Below are 20,163 nucleotides of genomic sequence, written 5' to 3' on the forward strand. Positions count from 1 at the left end.
CCCATGGCAGAGACCCCGTGAGGAGCCTCGCCGCGGCATTCTGCACCCGCTGGAGTTTCTGGGACAGCTTCAAGGGCAGCCCCGCGTAGAGGATGGGGAAAACTCCCTGCTTGAAACCCTGGAGAGCTGATACTAGTCAGTGTGGACAACACTGAGCATGATGGACCAATGGCTTGAATCAGAATAAGGCAGCTCTCTTTGGTCCAGTTAGGGGGTGGATAAGCAGAATGCCCCAGCTATCTCCCAGGCTGTTTACCTGACTGTGTTTTTAAAACAATATAATATGTTGCTGTTTGAACTCCAGTTTATGGATATTTTTCTTATCAATCAACTTTTTGTAAGCAGGAAGTTGCCTTGCATCAAGTAAGACTCACATCAAGGTCAATATTGTCCACTCTGACTGGCAGTCTCTCTCCAGGAGATGGAAACTGGGACCTTCTGCCTGCTCGTTTTACTTATCCACGCTCTCAAACACCCCACACACGTTCTCGTTATTCCGTCCTCTTAGCCCAGCTATGCCAAAAGAACCTTGAAGTTCTTACCATCACGAATTCTGATTTGTTTCTTAAGGAGAATAACACAACGTAAATAACTGCATAATCTATGGAGATGCATTGCCCAGGGCGGGGGGATAACAAACCTCTAATTCTGCCCTAAAATCAGATCTCCCTCCAGTACATTATTTGGTAGGGTTGCCATACGTCCAGAATTCTCTAGACACAGCCGGAATACTGCAGTCAGAAGCGGTGCCCGGGCAAAAATCGCTGAAATGTCTGGGAAAATCCAGATTTATGGCAACCAATGTCAAAAGTCTAGATTTCCTTTAAAATAGTTCAAAAACTTCATATATATTTTTTGAGATTTTGCAAAAAAAAAGTTCAGCAAATTTGTGGAGACCCCTAAGTCATCAACACACAGACTCCAATCTAAACAAGCACTTTGCCTCTCCTTGGAATATAGTTCCTGTTTCACAAGTGGGGGGGAGGAGGAGAGAGGAAGGGGGTGGAAATCAATGCAACATCCGTCTTGCCCGTTCAGTGAGCAAACTTCCCCACTGTACTCAGAGCCCGTAAATAAGCTGTCTCATTCCACTTACTGATGAGTAATTTATAGCCACACACACACACTTTCAAACTGCAACAGGCTAAAAGGTCCCAAACTCCACAAGACCAGATGGGATCTGAAGGCTTCACTGGGTCCTCTGGGAGTTCGTGGGCAGCAGGCCGCTTTGGCACAGGCCGGCACAGCAGATGGGCACACGCCCCACTCCTGCAGGGCTGGCACATGACCAGGAATAACTCCGCTTTTCAATGGCTACCGAAAGACCCACGAGGGGTGGGCTATGTTGTGGAGAACGTTTGAAAGAGGCAGTGTGGAGCAGCTCTGGAATGGGGATAGGACGTCCTTGGTTCCTCCTGGCCAGAAGAAGCAGTCGAACAGAGTGTCCTCTGCAACAGAATCACCTTCTCCTGGCTATTTTACTCAGTGCATGGCAGACTAGGACAGCCGGTGGTTTTCACAGAGGGGAGTCCAATGGCAAAGAAGTCCCCATGGAGTGGCCATGCAGATATCACGTTTTGCTGCACCTAGGTCGCCTTCATGCCACACACTGAAAGGGCATCGCTTCCCCCAAAGAATCCTGGGAGCATAGTTTGTTGTTGTTGTTTAGTCTTTTAGTCGTGTCTGACTCTTCGTGACCCCCTGGACCAGAGCACGCCAGGCACTCCTGTCTTCCACTGCCTCCCGCAGTTTGGTCAAACTCACGTTGGTAGCTTCAAGAACACTGTCCAACCATCTCGTCCTCTGTCATCCCCTTCTCCTTGTGCCCTCCATCTTTCCCAACATCAGGGTCTTTTCCAGGGAGTCTTCTCTTCTCATGAGGGGGCCAAAGTCTTGGAGCCTCAGCTTCAGGATCTGTCCTTCCAGTGAGCACTCAGGGCTGATTTCCTTCAGAATGGAGAGGTTGGATCTTCTTGCAGTCCATGGGACTCTCAAGAGTCTCCTCCAGCACCAGAATTCAAAAGCACCAATTCTTTGGCGATCAGCCTTCTTTATGGTCCAGCTCTCACTTCCATACATCACTACTGGGAAAACCATAGCTTTTACTATATGGACTTTTGTTGGCAAGGTGATGTCTCTACTTTTTAAGAGCATAGTTTACCCCTGCACAAAGCTACAATCCCCAGCACCCTTAAACTACAGTTCCCAGGCTTCTTCAGGGGAAACTTTAAATATGTTTTCTGTGGATGTGGCCAGAGTGAGGTTAGCTTTCTTTCCATCACCAAAAGAGGAATCTCAGAGGTGCATCATGCATCGCCATGCTTCCTTCACCAGGTTGGGTCAGAGTAGAATTTGCTCCAGGTGTCCTCTCCTTCAGAGGTGAGGCCAATGGCAGCTAAACGGGTTGTGGAATGCCTTTCGCAAAGCATTTGCCCAGTGTGCGCACACAGCCTGCTCTTATCCTGATTAAATCGGTTGCCGTTTTTGTCAAGCCACAACAAAACAGCCATTTTATCGTTTTGGATTCATCTGTTTATTGGCAATTTCCCAGCCTTACCCTTAGAAAAAGTCATGAAGGATAAGGCTACCTGTGGCTACTAGCCAAAACGACTCTGTTCTACCCTCCCCTGTCGGAGGCAGAACGCCTCTGGGGATCCCAAGCAGGGAGAGCTGCTGCTGGCGCTCAGGTCTTGCTTGTGGGCTTCCCAGAGGCACCTGGTTGGCTGCTGCGAGGGCAGGAGGCTGCATTAGAGCCATCAAGCTCTTCTGGTGTTCCTGTGCTGCGGGCTGAACCTGGAACCACTGCCTGCCAAGAGGATGCTCTGCCTCTCACTCCATCCTGCCTAGGGTTGTCTGCACCAAGAGGAAGAGGCTCTCCAGGGTTCCAGGCAGGGGACCTGTGCAGCCCTAGCCGGAGATGCCTTGAGGACTTGCCATCTGCAAAGTCTACCACTGAGCAACAGTGGCCTTGCTTGAATGGAGACTTGGACATCGGAAGATGCAGCGAGAGCCGTACCCAGGCCAGTTCTGGGAGTCTGGGAGCGTTGAGAGTTGTCAAGAGGTCCCTAGTCTCCTCCCACAGCCACAGTTCCTATACAGTGGTACCTCTGGTTAAGAACTTAATTCATTCTGGAGGTCCGTTCTTAACCTGACACCATTCTTAGCCTGAGGTACCACTTTAGCTAATGGGGCCTCCCGCTGCCACCGTCGCACGATTTCTGTTCTCATCCTGGGGCTAAGTTCTTAACTCAAGGTACTACTTCCGGGTTAGCAGGGTTTGTAACCCGAGGTACCACTGTAGTGGTTTAACAAACAATCACTCTTTCACAGGGAACTCTGGGAATTGTAGCTCTTAGGGGAAAGGGTGTGTGCCTCCTAACAGGTCACAACACCCTTAAAAAACTACAGCACCCAGAATCCTTAGGGAGCAAAGCCATGGCTGCTGAAAATGACATCACTGTCATGTGTAGTGTGAATGGGACCGTCTTCTCTTGAGTTCTTTCCTCTTGCCAGAAAGCTCGGGGATGAGGCGGGGAGTTCCCAAAGACTTGCACAAGCAGTTTGGAGAAAAGGGGACTCCTGCTGTTTTTCCCCTCCTTCACATTACAGAACAAGAGGAATCCCGTTACTCTCCCAGAGAGAAGGAGACAGACAGGAGAGTTGCGTAATAAATAATAATAATATTTATTTATACCCCGCCCTCCCCAGCCAAGGCCAGGCTCAGGGCGGCTAACAAGCAATAATAAAAACAAGTTGAATGAATACAACTTAAAAACAAGATTAAAATAAAACATTAAAACATTGAAACATTAAAATGCAGCCTCATCGCAGGAGGAGAAAGGAAAAAGAAAGAGGGCAAAGGAATCAAATTGGCTCCAAGCCAAAGGCCAGGCGGAACAACTCTGTCTTACAGGCCCTGCGGAAAGAAATCAGATCCTGAAGGGCCCTGGTCTCATGAGACAGAGCGTTCCACCAGGCCGGAGCCAGAGTTGAAAAGGCCCTGGCTCTGGTTGAAGCCAATCTGACTTCCTTAGGGCCCGGGACCACTAGGGTGTTGCTATTTATGGACCTTGAGGCTCTCCGTGGGGCAGACCGGGAGAGGCAGTGCTGTAGGTACGAGGGTCCTAGGCTGTACGGGCAAACGCTGAAGGCCAACACTCTCTCTTTTGCCCAAACATTTGCTAGCCGGACTCTATACCAGTCGGGGAGCAGAAAGACATGCCAGAGCGTTCCAAAGCCCTCCGTCACGAGGCACAGGCACCCAAGAGGGGACCCCCCAGCCGGGCTGGTACTCACCACAAACTTCTCACCATTCTGTTCCACATGCTTGTAGGTGGGGATGGAGATGGGCACCGCCTGCTTCTCAGTGTAGTCGTAGAACGACTGGCCCAGAGAGTCGTCGCTCGGGTCGAGGTTGTCGGCCTCGTGGGGGGGCACCGACAGAACCGTCAGGATCAGCTCCTTCTCCCCCGCCCGGATCAGGTCCACCACTTGCTTGTGCGTCGCCCCTTCGACGTTCACGCCGTTCCTGGCAGAGGAGAAGGGGGAGACGGTTGTTCCACAAGCTTGAGGCAGGCGCCAACGTTACCGGAGTCAGTATTAGCAAATAAAAAAGAGTGCAGAAACTGAAGCAACAGAACAGCTCTAGATTTGAAAATCAGAGGAAAATAAAGGGACAGGGGGTGTTAAAATTCAGGACTTTCCCTGTTGCCTTACTTCTGGCGTATCAGGCCCCTCTTAAGACATGTAAAAGGCTGGGAAGAGAGAGGAACAGGCGAGAGTTAGGATGAGCTACCATCTTTTGTGAGTGGTAAGGGATAAGAACTAGTTTTAAGAGAGGGCTCCGTATTCTACCTGTTCTATTTCTATTTTTTGCAGCAGCTATTATGAAACACTTTAATAAAAATCTCATTACAAAAAAAGAAGTGTGCCTAGCTATTGCTTGCCAGCATCATTTAATAATAACCTGGGTGGTGTGTGGATTTCAAGATGATCTCTGCTGCAAGCTGCGCAGACTCCTTTTTTACAAGCTTCCACTTGGAAATAAAAGGAGGGTGGCAACATGAGATCAGGCCTTTCCATACCTGTGGGGTGCTCTCCCCAGGAAGTCCCGCCTGGCACCATATTTTGGAGGCTCCAGGCAAAGACTTTTCTCTTTGCCTTGGCTTTCGGCCCTTGATTTGAACGGCGGCACTGTGGCCTCTCTGAGTGGGGTGGGACGAGTAAGTCCTGATCTGTCTTATCTGTGATTTTAGACTGTTGTTGGATGTTCCTAACTGGTTTCAATGCAAGTTGATCTGTGTCACTCCGTGAGAAAAGCAACTAACAAATATTACAAATAAGCCGCTAGATGTCCTTTGCTCTCGTTCTTAACTTCTTCTCTGAGCCACTAACCCAGAAACCTATGCAGTAAAGACGATTTGGTGGAAATATTTGGAAAGTGATGTCTATGGGGAGGAGGTGCATTTAGAGCAACCTAACCTCTCTCTCTCTCTCTCTCTCTCTCTCTCTCTCACACACACACACACACACACACACACACACACAATGATGGGAGCTGAAGGGGCAGCAATTCTTCAGGAGAGACCTTGCAGCTCAGACTAGTTACTGACTAAGGCTGCAGAACTTGCCCCCCCCCCGCCCCCCTGTTCAATGCCATTTACGAACTCGACAGGAGCTCCCGTTTAAGGCGCACACGGGCAAAATCATTTGGGAACTTGGGAAGGAAATGTTTTGTAAACAGAGCCGTGCGGGAGGCGGGGGGGAAGGCAACTTTCTGGCTCTTGAAAAAGCAACGCACACACACACACACTTCCCCCAACAGAGAGGAATTTCCTTCTCCGGGGACTTTTACTTGCAGAGAACAATGCCTCAAAAGTCCAGAGGAGCTTGGGCGAGCCTGAATTCAGAGAGAACATTGAGCTTGAGGGGAAAATCACCCACGGGGAGCCTGAGACATTTATCTTCAAAACAACAACAACAACAACAACAACAAAGCAATAGGCAGATTAGAAGCCTGTATCCTTACAGCAGCTACTAGACTGTGCGTAAAATTGTTAATTAGAGGCACTGAGTCCCTGCACATCTGTGGCTCTTGGTCTCCCTCCAGAGCGACCAAGAGAACAGGCAAGTCGTCCATGTGCCCCTCGCCAGTGGGGGGGGGGGGGTGTCGTCTGCAGGATAGCAAGAGAGCCATTCCCCAGCTCCGTATATTAAGAGTCCAATTCACCAATGAAAGGCCAAATGAAGAACAGGAGGTGTGGAAGGGGGAGACCTCCAAGGAAAAGAGACCACCATTGCCAGAGAGCAAATGCGGTGTAGCAGTTAAAAGGGAGTCAGACTAGGACCAAGGTTCGAATCCCCCCTTGGGCAGTGACCTTTGGCCCGTCATTGCCTCTCCAGCTAAGCTCCCTTTCAGGGTTATTGTGGGGATTAAATTCACGCATGCCACCTCAAGCTCTTTGGCAGAAAAAAGGTGGGGTGCAAATGAATAACTAATTAACCACAACGCAGGGAGGTTTCTAAAAATGTGAAGGCCACCCAAATAAACAACAGGAGGGGGAGGCAGAGAGATTTTCTCCAGGCCTTTGCATGCTTAAGGGGCTGCTCTACCACCACCACCACCAAAGCTTGCTATGTGAGCTGGCAGAATCTCTCAACCCCTTGGAGAGCGGCAATATGGAGGACAGCAAAGCATCATAGGAGAAATCATCTGCTTTTCTGCTTGTCTTCTTCCATCCCCTCCCCAGTTCACAACTGAGAATACTGGAGGGGACAGGAGCAGAAGATGTGGGCGGTAGGTGCCAGCATCTCAGGGGCCTTCCCTAGAACCCCCAGAGCCAGAAGTGTCCATGTACCACTGCACCACGGGACGCGGGTGGCACTGTGGGTTAAACCACTGAGCCTAGGACTTGCCGATCAGAAGGTCGGCAGTTCGAATCCCTGCGACGGGGTGAGCTCCCGTTGCTCGGTCCCTGCTCCTGCCAACCTAGCAGTTCGAAAGCACTTTAAAGTGCAAGTAGATAAATAGGTACCGCTCTGGTGGGAAGGTAAACGGCGGTTCCGCGCGCTGCTCTGGTTCGCCAGAAGCGGCTTAGTACTGCTGGCCGCATGACCCAGAAGCTGTGCACCAGCTCCCTCGGCCAATAAAGCGAGGTGAGCACCGCAACCCCAAAGTCGGCCACGACTGGACCTAATGGTCAGGGGTCCCTTTACTTTTACCTTTACCGCTGCTCCACATACCCCACTGGCTACCTTGACCTCTGCTGCTCTCTGGGTGGAACAGACATGAAAGAGACCCCTGGGAATCCTGAAGATGCTACTGTTCTCTCGCCAACAGCTTGGAAGGAGAGCACTGATCTGTAGTTAAGAACTGGCACTGTGCCAGGCACTGTGCGGAACACGGCACCGGCAGTCTCTGCCCCCAGAGGGCTCACAATCTCAAAGGCAGACAAGGTGGGGTGATGGGCTCAGTGGCAGAGTACCTGCTTTGCATGCAGAAGGTTCAATCCTGGCGGCTTCTCCAAGCTCGGCTGGGAGAGACCCTCTGCCCGAAACCCTGGGGAGCTGCTACCAGTCAGTGTAAACAACACTGAACAAGAGGGATCAAGTGTCTGGCGCTGCGTAAGGCAGTTTCCTATGTTATCTGCTAGACGATGGGGAGATATGGCCACCCAGAAGAGGCTTTGCCTTTGGCCGGGAGGGGGGGGCTGAGGACAGGAAGGAGGAGAGGATGTTCCACTTTTTAAAGGGAGCCAGACAGCAGGAAGTGTTCAGGCAAAGCAAGTCAAAAGGGAGGCTGAAGGTGTTTTTGTGCTGCAGAAGGAATACTGAATCCTTGTGGCGTGTGCGTGTGTGTGTGTGTGTGTATGTGATGCACAAAAGGGAGAGGGTGTTATTCGCTTTCGCTTCCAGTTGCAGACCCCTGTGCCTCAGGAGCCCCTCCACAATCTTCCCAGGGGGCTGCCACTGAAAAAGGGAGGTTGGAAAGCCCCTGTGCACAAACAGAAGATTGTATGGGGACCTTTGGATCCCAGCCACGGGATATAAAACTACAAACGGAGCCAGCGCAAAGTAAGTCTGAATGGCTGGGGGAGAAGCAATGGGAAGGTGGGATATATACACCAAACCATAAAATTCATCATTAAAGGTCCTTCCTCCGAGGTCCTAAAACAAGAAAGTCAGAGGACAGGGATTTTTTAAATAAATGTACAGTGTAACCTCTCGTTACGTTTGGTTCAGTTTCCGTATTTTCAGGTTGCGCCCTGCGGCAACCCGGAAGTACCAGAAAGGGTTACTTCTGGGTTTCGCCACTCGCGCATGCGCAGACGCTCAAAATGACGTCACGCACACACGCAGAAGCAGCGAATCGCAACCCGTGCATGTAGGTTGCATTCTGATCATGTTGCGAATGGGGCTCCGAATGGATCCCGTTCTCAACCAGAGGTACCACTGTATAGGATTTACACCAACTGATGTCTTTGCCAGCCTACAATGCTAAACCATAGTGTCCACGTTTTCAGAAAGGACTTGCCAGGACTTCAAGACGGAAAGACAGAAGGTAGGAAGCTGATGTGAACGGAGTCCCCCAGAAGGCTCAATGGGTGGTGCCTTATACAAAGTCGTAGGAACAAAAGAAGAGGCTGCTGGATCAAGCCAATGGATCATCTAGTCTGGAATAATGTTCTCACAGTGGCCAAGCAGACGCCTATGGGAAAACAGCAAGCAGGGCCTGAGCACTAGAGCACACACCCCCCCCACAGATTTTCCAGCAAGTGGAACACAGAAGCGCTGCTGCCTCAGTCAAGCCAACCATTCATGTAGCCCAGAGCTATCGACTCTGGCAGCCGATGTCTACGGTCTCAGGGAAAAGGACGGGACTACCTGGGATGCTAGCTCAGCCAGGGAATGTCTGCAGGCAAAAATCATGGTTTGGGGTAGGTTTGCAGGTATGGCAGAAGGAGATAGGATCTGCCCATGTGATGCCCACCTGGTGGAAACTCTAGTTCAAATGGTCCTTAAATGTAAAATGTATGATCTCCGCCAACAATTTCTAGACCATCTGTGTATTCCAACATGGAAACCAGAGACAGAGGTTATACGCTTCTTATTACAGGGGAGAGACCAGGAGCTCACCAAGACACTAGCTAAGTTCCTCTATTTGATTTTTTTGTCGCCAAGGTACGCTACAGGATCCTGCCCTTGCTGGAGACCCACAGAGATGAAATAGATTCTCGCCTCCTCTTCCCTTTGGCAAATGACCGTACTGTTGAAATGGCGACGAGATCGCACTGGCCTATTTATTCTGAATGTTTGTAAGTGATGCCAATAAAGGTTTGATGATGATGATGATGAAAAATCATAGTCTGCAGCTCACCTACAGCAAACAGGTTTCACGTTTAAGCCTGGGGCGGGGGCTTTTTAAGCCTTCTGGGCAATCTTCCAGGGTTTGCACACCATGAAAGTGGGCAAAGGACAGATATTTTACCTTGGTACAGTAAGCTAGTTTCTACACACACCCCTCTCTATCCCCCACCCAGGTGAGCAAGTCACACAGTGAGAGTTCAAGGGCATATTCAGGCCAGACAAAGACACTCAAGGAGGTGCAAAGCAGGGCCAGCAGGCAAGGGGAGGATTGTTACAAGGCCTGCCCCCTGGCAGAGTCTCCAGCTTCGTTTAATACATACAGGCACAAAATATCCACACCTAATCCTGAACAAGGCAGAGTCCCACCTGTGAATCATAAAATCATAGCACTGTAGAGTTGGAAGGGATCCCGAGGGTCATCTAGTCCAACCCCCATCGGCCAAGAGTGGCTGGGGCAACCCAGTCAGATGAGCAGGGTATATGTAATAAATGTAGTACAGTAGTAAGGTAAAGGTAAAGGGACCCCTGACCATAAGGTTCGGTCGTGGCCGACTCTGGGGTTGTGGCGCTCATCTTGCTTTATTGGCTGAGGGAGCCGGCGTACAGCTTCCGGGTCATGTGGCCAGCATGACTAAGCCGCTTCTGGCGAACCAGAGCAGCGCACAGAAACGCCATTTACCTTCCCCCTAGAGCAGTACCTATTTATCTACTTGTACTTTGGCGTGCTTTTGAACTGCTAGGTTGGTAGGAGCAGGGACCAAACAACAGGAGCTCACCCCATTGTGGGGATTCGAACCGCCGACCTTCTGATCGGCAAGCCCTAGGCTTTGAGGTTTAACCCACAGTGCCACCCGCATCCCTTAGTACAGTAGTAGTAGTAGGATTAATGCAGGAATCTTCACCTTTAAAGTCACAGCTGCAGGATGCAGTGGGGAGGAGGCTGTCAAATCTGGTCTTGACCACACAGGCCCGAGAAAACTGACCACAACAAGCGAGTCTGTTTTCAAAAGGCTCACGTCTGCCAGCACACCCTGACCACAGTTCCCTCACAGACCTCCAAGGAGGAGTACTGGCTTTCTTTTCCCGCTACAGAACTAAATTTAGCTGTGTTTATTCGGTTGGCAAGATTGTTGGCTAAAGGCATCTAAAATAGTTTATTCAACAGTTTAAAGAGTGGTGGGTGTCCTGGCTCTCACGCCAGCAACATGCCGGCTAAATGGACATTATCTGCTGCTGAAATAAATAAATAAAAAAACAAGGTGTGAGCCAATCCCAGGCCTCATTCATCGCAAGGAAACTGCCTGCCCATGAACTAGAGATCCAAATTTGTGTTTTACTTCAAGGGCCATGCCAGGGCAAGTTCATTTCAAAAGAGTAAAATAGCTTACAATCTGAACAAATTGCCACTGAAATGACTTCATCTGTCCACTGTCACTCATCCCCCAGGTTATTGGAAGCCTAAAACCATTGCAGAATGTGAGTTCAGCTCATGGCTGGAGAGCATGCTCCAGGTGAGACAGGGGAGGCTGTGTGGGAGATGGGTCTCTCTCAGTGGCAGCACCAGGATGACGCAATTCCCTTCTAAGGGAGGCTGGATTAGCCAGCAGTGGGGAGCCTGGACTCAGGACGCCGTTCCGATGTTGCAGGATTCCAACTCCCACCTGTAGTCAGGTTTTTTAAAAATTGCTCTGCCTTGTTTTGCTGCCATTTATCTAAGCAGACAGTTTAACCTTTATGCTACAGTCTGAAGGTACATGGGGCTTTTGCAAAGCTGCTCTAGGCATGGTGGGTGACTGCAAGGGAGCCAATGGGTCCATCAGGGTCGTCAATGGGGCACTGCTGGGAATGCGGCCCGTCTGAAAACTCCCAGGTGCCTCTGCTAGGAAGAGAAGACAATACTGAGCTGGAAGTGCCAATGCTTCGGCTTGGTGTCAGACAGCTTCTGATTTTCCCTAGATGCAACCTGTACCCTCCTTTCTCTTCCTTTTTGCAGCTAAACTCCTTGTTCCTGCGTTGACATGCACAGATAAAACATGGAGGCGAACATGAGCAAAGCCAATCTCTGCAGCAGCCAGCTGGAAGCAACAACCAAAGTCACGCTTTGTAGAGTGAAGGAACTACACAGAGCTCCTTTGCTACGTCAGCTGCAGCCACCACGGCGGTCAGACCCAGGGGCAGGGAAGACCCCCCCCCCTCACAGGACAGCACTTGGGCCAGTCGGGGAGAGATCAACACAGAACCAGTTCCCTGGAGCTCACCTTGCCAGAATGAAAGAGTCACTGGCTGCATGCATGGCTATTTAAGAACACGGCACAACTGCCCCTTCGACCCTGGGGATGAAGCTGCTGGTCCCTGGCCCCGATCCGGCTCCCGACCCTCCCATGGCATCTCCACATGCCACAGCAGAGGGGACCGAAAGGCTAGGACCTTTTGCAGTCAGGTCTCCATGGCAACCCAGCTGGGAACAACCAGCAGCGAAAGCCAAGAGCTGCAGATCTGCGGAACGGGAAAGCACAGAGGGAAGAGATCGCCAGCGGCCGCTGGTGCTACCGCTGCCTTTTTTTTTTTTTTAGTGAATGAATTAATTGTTCGGGTTTGTTGTGCTTCGATTCTCTTCCTTCTTATGGAAGAAAGGGAAAACAAGCACCAGGGAGTTGCCACGCTCTGAATCTCGGGGACGTTTCCTGGTTCTGGCCCCTGGGACCTGAAATCTGTCCCTTCCCACAAGGAACCTCTTGTTGTTGCAGCAGACCTGCCCTTTCCCCAGGGCGGATTGTTTGGAGAAGGAGAGCGATTCCAAACTGAGGCCAAGCCAAGCAGATCTGTGGATTTCTTATTTATTTATTTATCTATCTATCATCTATCTATCTATCTATCTATCTATCGGCAGAGCTTGGACATTATCATCATTGTTATTATATTTATTAATAACCCGCCTTTTTCCTCCTGACAGGACTCTAGGAAGCTTACGGATAAAAACAAGAACTGCTAAAAACACAGAAATTTTCAATCGTTAAAATACAATTAAACACTGATAGAACTAAAACTATCTAAATATATAACTTATGTTTAAAACATACATGCTGTCAGGGGATGGGGGGTGCTCTATCTATCCCTCCCCAGGCATAGGTGCACAAGATCAACTCTTGCAATCAGCGAGGAGAGTAAGGCAGGTGGACTGGACAGGCCTGGTATAAATAATGAGAATTTGGCAGCCTCTCTCTTCCCGCCCGCCCTTCCCCGGTTTCAGCACAGCAGAACATCCTGCTTGCTTGCTCTCCTGTTCAAAACATTAGCCACCGACCGACCGCCAAGACACTGGCTATCAGGCAGGCCCAGTGCCGGACCAGGGGCTGCCGCTCGATTTGCTTTGGCCTATGGAGCCAAGGGCCCCTCGCTTCTCTTTTCTCTCTGCAAATTTCCCCACCTCTTGGTGAAAGGTGGCTGGCCTTTGGGCAGCTGAACATCCTTCAGGTCACTGGTTCATGACCCACCCTGAGGCTGAGCTGAGGAACGGAAACAGCGGGCGGACTCTGCCACGATGTACAAAAAGGCCCCCTTCACTGGGCATAGCTCTCATCACTGCCAAGTTGTGCAGGCGGTACCTTTTTCCCCCAATCTGCATTTTAGGCAGAAAGTGTGTTTTATCAGTATTTGTTTTTATTTCTGTGAGCAGCCTTGAGTCCTGGTTCTCGGGGGGAAGGTGGGATGCATAAAAATAAATAAATAAAAGGAGGAGGTGGAGCAATGGCAGCAGCAAAGCACTGACCTTCGTTTAGTAACTAATAGACAGCCAGCACAGATCTTTTGTCACTGGTATAAATTCTTTCAAGTGCATTGGTGTACTTCTCAAGGTTGTGGGAAGCAGGGGAGACTGGTCTATGACACCAATGGGGCACTGCCGCACCAGCCTCCTCCAAGCCCACCGGCCTGTCTTCTCGCTTACACGGCTGGCATGTAAGTCTCCTCCTTAGCATCAATATTGCTGAATGCAGCAGGAGGATGGGGGACAAAACCCAACTCTCCCAGTGGGCACCAGCCACCACTGGTCGGGAAGGCAAATGAGCTAAGAGCTGCAGCTATGCTCTGAAAAGCTGGTTCCCTCCAGACATCTCCTCTTCCCCACACAGCCGCCCAATGCAGCGCCTTGCCTGGGGAAACTGAGGCACAGCAAAAATGTGCTCCCAAAGAAACTGCACGCCAGCCGGATCTCGCACAAGCACATTTGCTTCGGCTCCGGCAGATCCAGAATTCTCAGCACGGGGGAATTTCAATTTAACAAGCCTCCTAAAGACGTCTGGTGCTGGCGAGGCACCTTCCAGCGCAGGCCAAGCACTGCCAGCTATTTCCTTTGGGGCAACAGCCTGGAAGCAGTCCAAGTAATGGAGCAAGAGCCCCGCGAGGGATTTGCCCGCACCGCTTTCCTCTCGCATGCTTTCGCGTAATTTGTTTTGTTTCAATTAGGAAGTCTGCAACAAAGGAACACAGTCTTTGCTCTTTTGGGAAGAGCTTCAGCCACTAAACCACACTGCAAACGTTGTGGGGTCATGCTGAAGGTGGTTTCGGAAATTAAATGAGAACAAAAGAACATAGTTGTGAAACTGTTTTAAGAGTGTTAAAAACATTAATATGATGGTTTGTATTGAAATATTAATTTTAAACAGCCAGTGCTTTGAAGCACTTGAAAGCATCAACCACCAGAAACTATAGAGAGATGCTGCCAGGCATATCTTTATGGGCGGTGAGTTCTGCATTCATGGGGCCACCACCGAGGAGGCCCTCTCAAGAGCCACTCCCACCCCTCAAATGTCTGAGGGCAACAGAACCACCAGGAGGGTCTTTTTCACCGATCATAACCCCCAGGCTAGTCTGTACGGAAGGAGGCACTCTTTCGTATACTTGTGGCTCAAATCGCTTAGGGCAGACTCTATTATGCCCATTTCACAGATGGGGTGTAGGAGGCCAGGAAAGAACACTTTGACTGACTAACCCTACCCAAGGCATTTCGTGATTGGCCAGAATTCAGCATACCGCCCCGCTCATCCCAAAGAGGATACAGTAGAGCTAGAAGAGATGCAGAAAAGGGTAACAAAAATTATCAAAGGACAGAGCCGTTTCTCCACTGGGGAAAGGCTAACATTGGGGGCCTTTTCTTTCTTTTTCTTATAAAAGCGTCTAACGGCTAGATAGGTAGGAAAGAGGTTCGTATCATTATTAAACAGTATAAGGAAGCAGTCTTTCCCCCACTGAATACGAGAGCTGTGAATCACCCAAAGAAGCTGAATGGCAGTAAGTCCACAAAAGGAAGGGTACTTCTTAAAACCCGTTAATTAAGCTGTGAAATTTATCTAAGGCCACAAATTTAGACAGCAGAGCTAAAAAGGTGATGACTTTATAGAGCCTCTGGGTTTAGGGACAGTCTATCTCTGACTACCAGATGCAGGGAATTAACAATAAGGGAGGGCTACCACCCTTCATAGGGACACGGATGGCGCTGTGGTTTAAACCACTGAGCTACTTGGGCTTGCCGATCAGAAGGTCAGCAGTTCGAATCCCTGCAATGGGGTGAGCTCCCGATGTTCAGTCCCAGCTCCTGCCAACCTAGCAGTTCGAAAGCACGCCAGTGCAAGTAGATAAATAGGTACTGCTCCGGCGGGAAGGTAAATGGCGTTCCCGTGTGCTGCTCTGGTTCGCCAGAAGCGGCTTAGTCCTGCTGGCCACATGACCCGGAAGCTGTACCGGAAGCTGGCCCATAAAGCGAGATGAGCGCCGCAACCCGAGTCGGTCACAACTGGACCTAAAGGTCAGGGGTCCCTTTACCTTTTACCAGCCTTCATACACTATTTGTGAGCTTCTCGGGCAGGGGGGGGGAGAGTCCAACACTCCACTTCCTGAGCAAGTACAGAAGCACCCACAAAACACCCTATCCTAATGCAGAATCCCGCAGCTGTTTTTTTGTTTTTTTTAAGTGCTAAGACAACCCACAAGACAGAAATATTTTGGCCTTGCTCACTCTGCCGATCCCTTCACCGAGCCATTTTCTGGCACCCTCTCCCAAGCTCGAGCACTGTGAAAATATCCCAACGTAGATGGGACACCGCCTTGCTTTCAGAGACCGATTCTATGCCTTTGCCAAGCTTTGCATTCCCCTCGGCTCATTGAGACCGTGGAGAAAGCAGGTAACTAAAGGCTGCCATCCTCAGCAGGCTTTACTTGCAAGTAACGCTCACTTCCTGTCCGGCTGAATGCATCAGGCAGATGTTGCAAAACGTTCAGATGTTCAGGAGCGTTGCTGCCTCTGAACGTGGAGGCAGAGAATAGCCTCTGTGGCTAGCAGCCACTGACAGCCTTCTCCCTTGCGACTTTGTCCAATCCTCTCCGCCCAATCCTAAAACCATGCCCAGGGAACCTTCAGAAGACATCTGAAGGCAGCCCTGTTTAGGGAAGCTTTTAATGTTTAGCAGACCACTGTATTTTAATACTTTGTTGGAAGCCGCCCAGGGTGGTTGGGCAGACCTAGCCAGATGGACGGGGTATAAATAATAAATTTATTATTATTATTATTACAGTGGTACCTCGGGTTACATACGCTTCAGGTTAAAGACACTTCAGGTTACAGACTCCGCTAACCCAGAAATAGCGCTTCAGGTTAAGAACTTTGCTTCAGGATAAGAAATCGTGCTCCGGCGGCACGGCGGCAGCAGGAGGCCCCATCAGCTAAAGTTGTGCTTCAGGTTAAGAACAGTTTCAGGTTAAGTACGGACCTCCGGAACGAATTAAGTACTTAACCTGAGGTACCACTGTAGTATTATTATTATTATTATTATTATTATTATTATTATTATTATTCATATGGGCCTGAGCAGCTGCACTATTCAACCTTCTTCTCCTCCTCCACAAATCAGGGTGGTGTGGCCTTAAAGATGCGATCACTGTCACAAATCCTACATAGGACAGTAAGGGACCTCTGCTGGGGCAGGGATCCAGGTTTCCCAGATCTTGGGCACTGGTGGTGGAGGAAAAGGAAAGCGTCATCTTGCCCCAAGTAGCTTTGCCCACGCAATAACTTTTTCAAGGTGCCTGACACCCTCCTATTAAGTAACCTATCCACTCTACAAGGAGGTGATGCCCAGAACGCAGGAATGGTTTACGATCCTCCCTCAAGGGCTTTCGGCTGATAGCGGAACAGTAAAAAAAGAAAGAGAAACCAAGAAGGGGAAGAAGGAGAGCGGCCAGGATTTATGAGCCAAGTCACATTTACTGGCACGGGTGTGGGAGCAGGGGGGCCGCTGCTGCCAGTGCCACTCCAGTAATGGCAGAGCCACCGAGCAGGACTGCAAGGGAATATCGTCATCCTATCTGGTGGGGGACCTTACTAGATCCCTTCACAGTGCACAGAAGGGCAAGTTCTGTTATCAGAAGCGACTCCGAAAGAACAGAGACCCTCCACTTTGTATGCTCCCGGCAGCAGCTCCGGCAAAATTAAAAACCAGCCTTTAAAGGACGGGTATCTTTGTACTGCATGATAAAGAGTTTAGCTTTTGTTCTGTTGCACAGGCAAGCGGGTGACCTCATGATTCGCTGTGTGCAACAAGGACAGGATGGGAAGCAAAGGGGCTTTCAAGCAGGAGGGTTCAATATTCTGGCTGCCAGGGCAGTTCAATCATCTCTGGAGGGGGGCCAGGAAGGCTCCTTGTCTGGAAGCTTATGGGTATGGGAAGCTGTCTTATCAGGCAGGCCAGTGGTCCCCTAGCCCTGTGTTCCCCAACCTGGTGCCCTCCAGATGTTTTGGACTATGACTCCCAACAGCCCCTGGGGAAGGCTGGCCTGGCATGTGTAATCTACTCCAATGTCCAAGGGCAAAGGCTTTCACCAACCTGGAGATGCCAGGGGACTTCCTGCATGCAGAATGTGAACTCTGGAGACTTTGCCTTTGTCTCCGCCCCACTGTTACTGGACTACAACATCAATTGGCCCTACCTGTCCTGGCCTCCTCCCCTTTCTTGTCTCCTTTGCTCCGCTTTACAAAGTGACTCAAAACTTTTGTTTTTCCTTCTTGGTGTTCTGAGGCAATTCCTTTTCCTCCCCGCGGGTTAATTATTGCAAAGGATCTACTTTAAAAGAAACACTCTGACCTCTCCAGTGCAAAGGTCCCCCCTCCAAATCCCCTCTTCTCTCTAAATTTTATTTTTTTCAGACTGCAAATGGGCAAAGAGGTGGCACCCAGTTTTGATCCCTGGCATCTCTGTGTAGGGTGGGGGCGGGATCTCTCTGAAACACTAGAGCGCTGCTGCCAGTCAGTGTAGACAAGTCTAAGCTACATGGACCAAGGGTCTGGCTTGGGTTAAATCAACACTTCTCTCTGCTGTATGCAGGGACCAGTATGTCTTCTTCCTGTCAATGCCCAGAATACTTTAGGCACTTTTGCAAGTTATAAATTTTGGGGATGAGGATTACGATGCCAGCTAACAATTATTCACCACTTTGCCTAACTGTAGGGACGCGGGTGGCGCTGTGGGTTAAACCACAGAGCCTAGGACTTGCCGATCAGAAGGTCGGTGGTTCGAATCCCCGCAACGGGGTGAGCTCCCGTTGCTCGGTCCCTGCTCCTGCCAACCTAGCAGTTCGAAAGCACGTCAAAGTGCAAGTAGATAAATAGGTACCGCTCCAGCGGGAAGGTAAACGGCGTTTCCGTGCGCTGCTCTGGTTCGCCAGAAGCGGCTTAGTCATGCTGGCCACATGACCCAGAAGCTGTACGCCAGCTCCCTTGGCCAATAAAGCGAGATGAGCGCCGGAACCCCGGCGTCGTCCACGACTGGACCTAATGGTCAGGGGTCCCCTTACCTTTACCTTGCCTAACTGCATCCCTATGTGTCACCAGCCTACCAGGGGAAAGAACTTGTTTCCCCCTGGCCCACTGCAAAGCACCATCCCACCTTCAGCTTAGAAGCCACAGAAGAGCAGCAGACTATTTAGCAGCTGGAAACAAGACTTCTGGGAAAGCAAACTCCTCAGTCTGGTTTCTTAGAAGTGGGGCACATGGCTCTTGGGAACGAAGCACAGAACCTAGCAGAACGGTCACAATAACCCGAATGAAATTGGGGCAAAGGAAAGCAAGAAAAGTGCCCTCAGTAGATTTTATGTCACGTAGAGTGAACTTTTGTTAACTTCTGCAACTCAGAAATTAATAGCACAATGGCACCTGTTGACGTGGCAAAACGCCATCAGTGGTGCTGAAATTATAACACTTGTTGTAAAAAAGGAATCATTCCTATGCTTACGGATATTGATTGTGAATCATGATTCCAGGGTTTTTCCTCTAAAGCAAACAACTTTTTTCCAGCCTCAGGGTCGCATTACCTCATAAGCAACCTATTGTATTATTCATTCATTCATTCATTCATTCGTTTCTCACCTTTCCCCCCAGACAGGGAATCAAGGTGACTCTAATCTTTGTGCAGCAAGGTGCATTCCAGCCATGGAAAAGCAGAAGTTCCCACACACTTCAGTCTTTCATCCAGGCAAGCTTTTGAAGGACACATTCCAGCTAGGCAAAATCATTTGAGGAAGGCGCTAAGTCAGGGAGATTCATGACCTGGAGGAAGTCCAGAGGACCAGACAGAGAGGCATTGAGGGCCACATTTGGAAGGGGGGCCGAAGATTTTCCACCTCTGTTCTAAAATATATAGGTCTTGATCACTGAATAGTGCCTCTTCGATGAATACTAGTCAACATGAAAGTTTGTTCTTGTTTCCTCCAAGAAACACCTGTTGTTCTGTACACTGGTTGCCTAATCCTGCCATATCCCTAGCTGCTAAACAAAAACTATCTTGTTCTCAAGTGCATCCTAAATATCCAGTACTTTCCATCAGACACTACTAAAAAGAACAACTCATTCTCTAAACTGTTCGTTGACAGCCACTGGATTAGATGACATTTGTTGCTGCAAATTTCCCAGGCCAGGAAATTCAAAACTTTTGATTTTTTAAAAATGTGTATATCAAGAAATGCACTGGTGGACAAGTCCAAAGATCTCTCTTAGGCCTGCCTACTTGCTTGCATATGTGGCCAGCCAGATATCTTTAGCAAGCCTGTAAACAGGGCACACAAGCATCTGACTTCCCCAACTGGGTAGGAATTTGTGAGGCAGAGACAGGAACAATCTTTAAAACTCTTCTGTTTATTTAAGTTTCCTGGACTCTGACTCCTAGGGTTAGTCAAGCACAGTGTGAACCCACTGAGATTAAAGGACGTGGCTAACCTGGGCCCCCTGATATCCGTAGAGGATAAGCTAGCTGGATACAACGCATCATTTGGTCCAAGACAGTTTGGCACCTGAGGCAAACCACAAAGGGGCATCTCATCCCGTCCTGTCCCCCACCTGCCAAGGAAGAAGGGGTCAGTGAAGATCTACACAGGGAACAAGCGGGGAATCAAGATCTACATCGAGAACAAGGGAGGAGAGGGCTCTGAATCACACCGAGCAGAGCCCTGGGGACTCCAGAGGGCAGCCCCTGCCATTTCCTCCCTAGGGGTGGGAGGAGACCAGCAACAGTGCCTGTTTGCCAAGAGGCCACTGTGGAGGGGGCACTGGGAAGGATGCCAAGGAAGCAGCAGATCCAGCCTCTAAGGAGCATGCCACAGCCACCTCTGCTGCAAGAGATGCATTCCTTGGAGGCCAGATGGACCCTGCTGCCTGAGGCGGTCATCTCATCTTGTCTCACGGGTGGGATGGCCCTGCACACAGAGCCCTACATCACTTCCTCTCATGCAATAAGGGCTTGACTCGCTCCCACA

At 49.9% G+C, this 20,163-nt stretch overlaps 2 protein-coding genes across 3 annotated transcripts in view; both read right to left on the reverse strand.

The window, feature by feature from the left end:
* TUFT1 (tuftelin 1) overlaps positions 1-20,163 on the reverse strand; it is a 153,675-nt gene that overhangs the window by 65,294 nt on the left and 68,218 nt on the right. The window lies entirely within an intron of this gene.
* Positions 1-20,163, reverse strand: part of SNX27 (sorting nexin 27) — a 42,386-nt gene that overhangs the window by 15,667 nt on the left and 6,556 nt on the right. For both annotated transcript variants that reach the window (XM_080986024.1, XM_080986023.1), the window contains exon 2: positions 4,297-4,528. In XM_080986024.1, the coding sequence (XP_080842150.1) occupies positions 4,297-4,528 (232 nt within the window). The remainder of the gene's footprint in view (positions 1-4,296; positions 4,529-20,163) is intronic.

This window comes from Podarcis pityusensis, assembly GCF_964106645.2.
Source record: "Podarcis pityusensis genome assembly, chromosome: 16".
Taxonomy (NCBI): Eukaryota; Metazoa; Chordata; class Lepidosauria; order Squamata; family Lacertidae; genus Podarcis; species Podarcis pityusensis.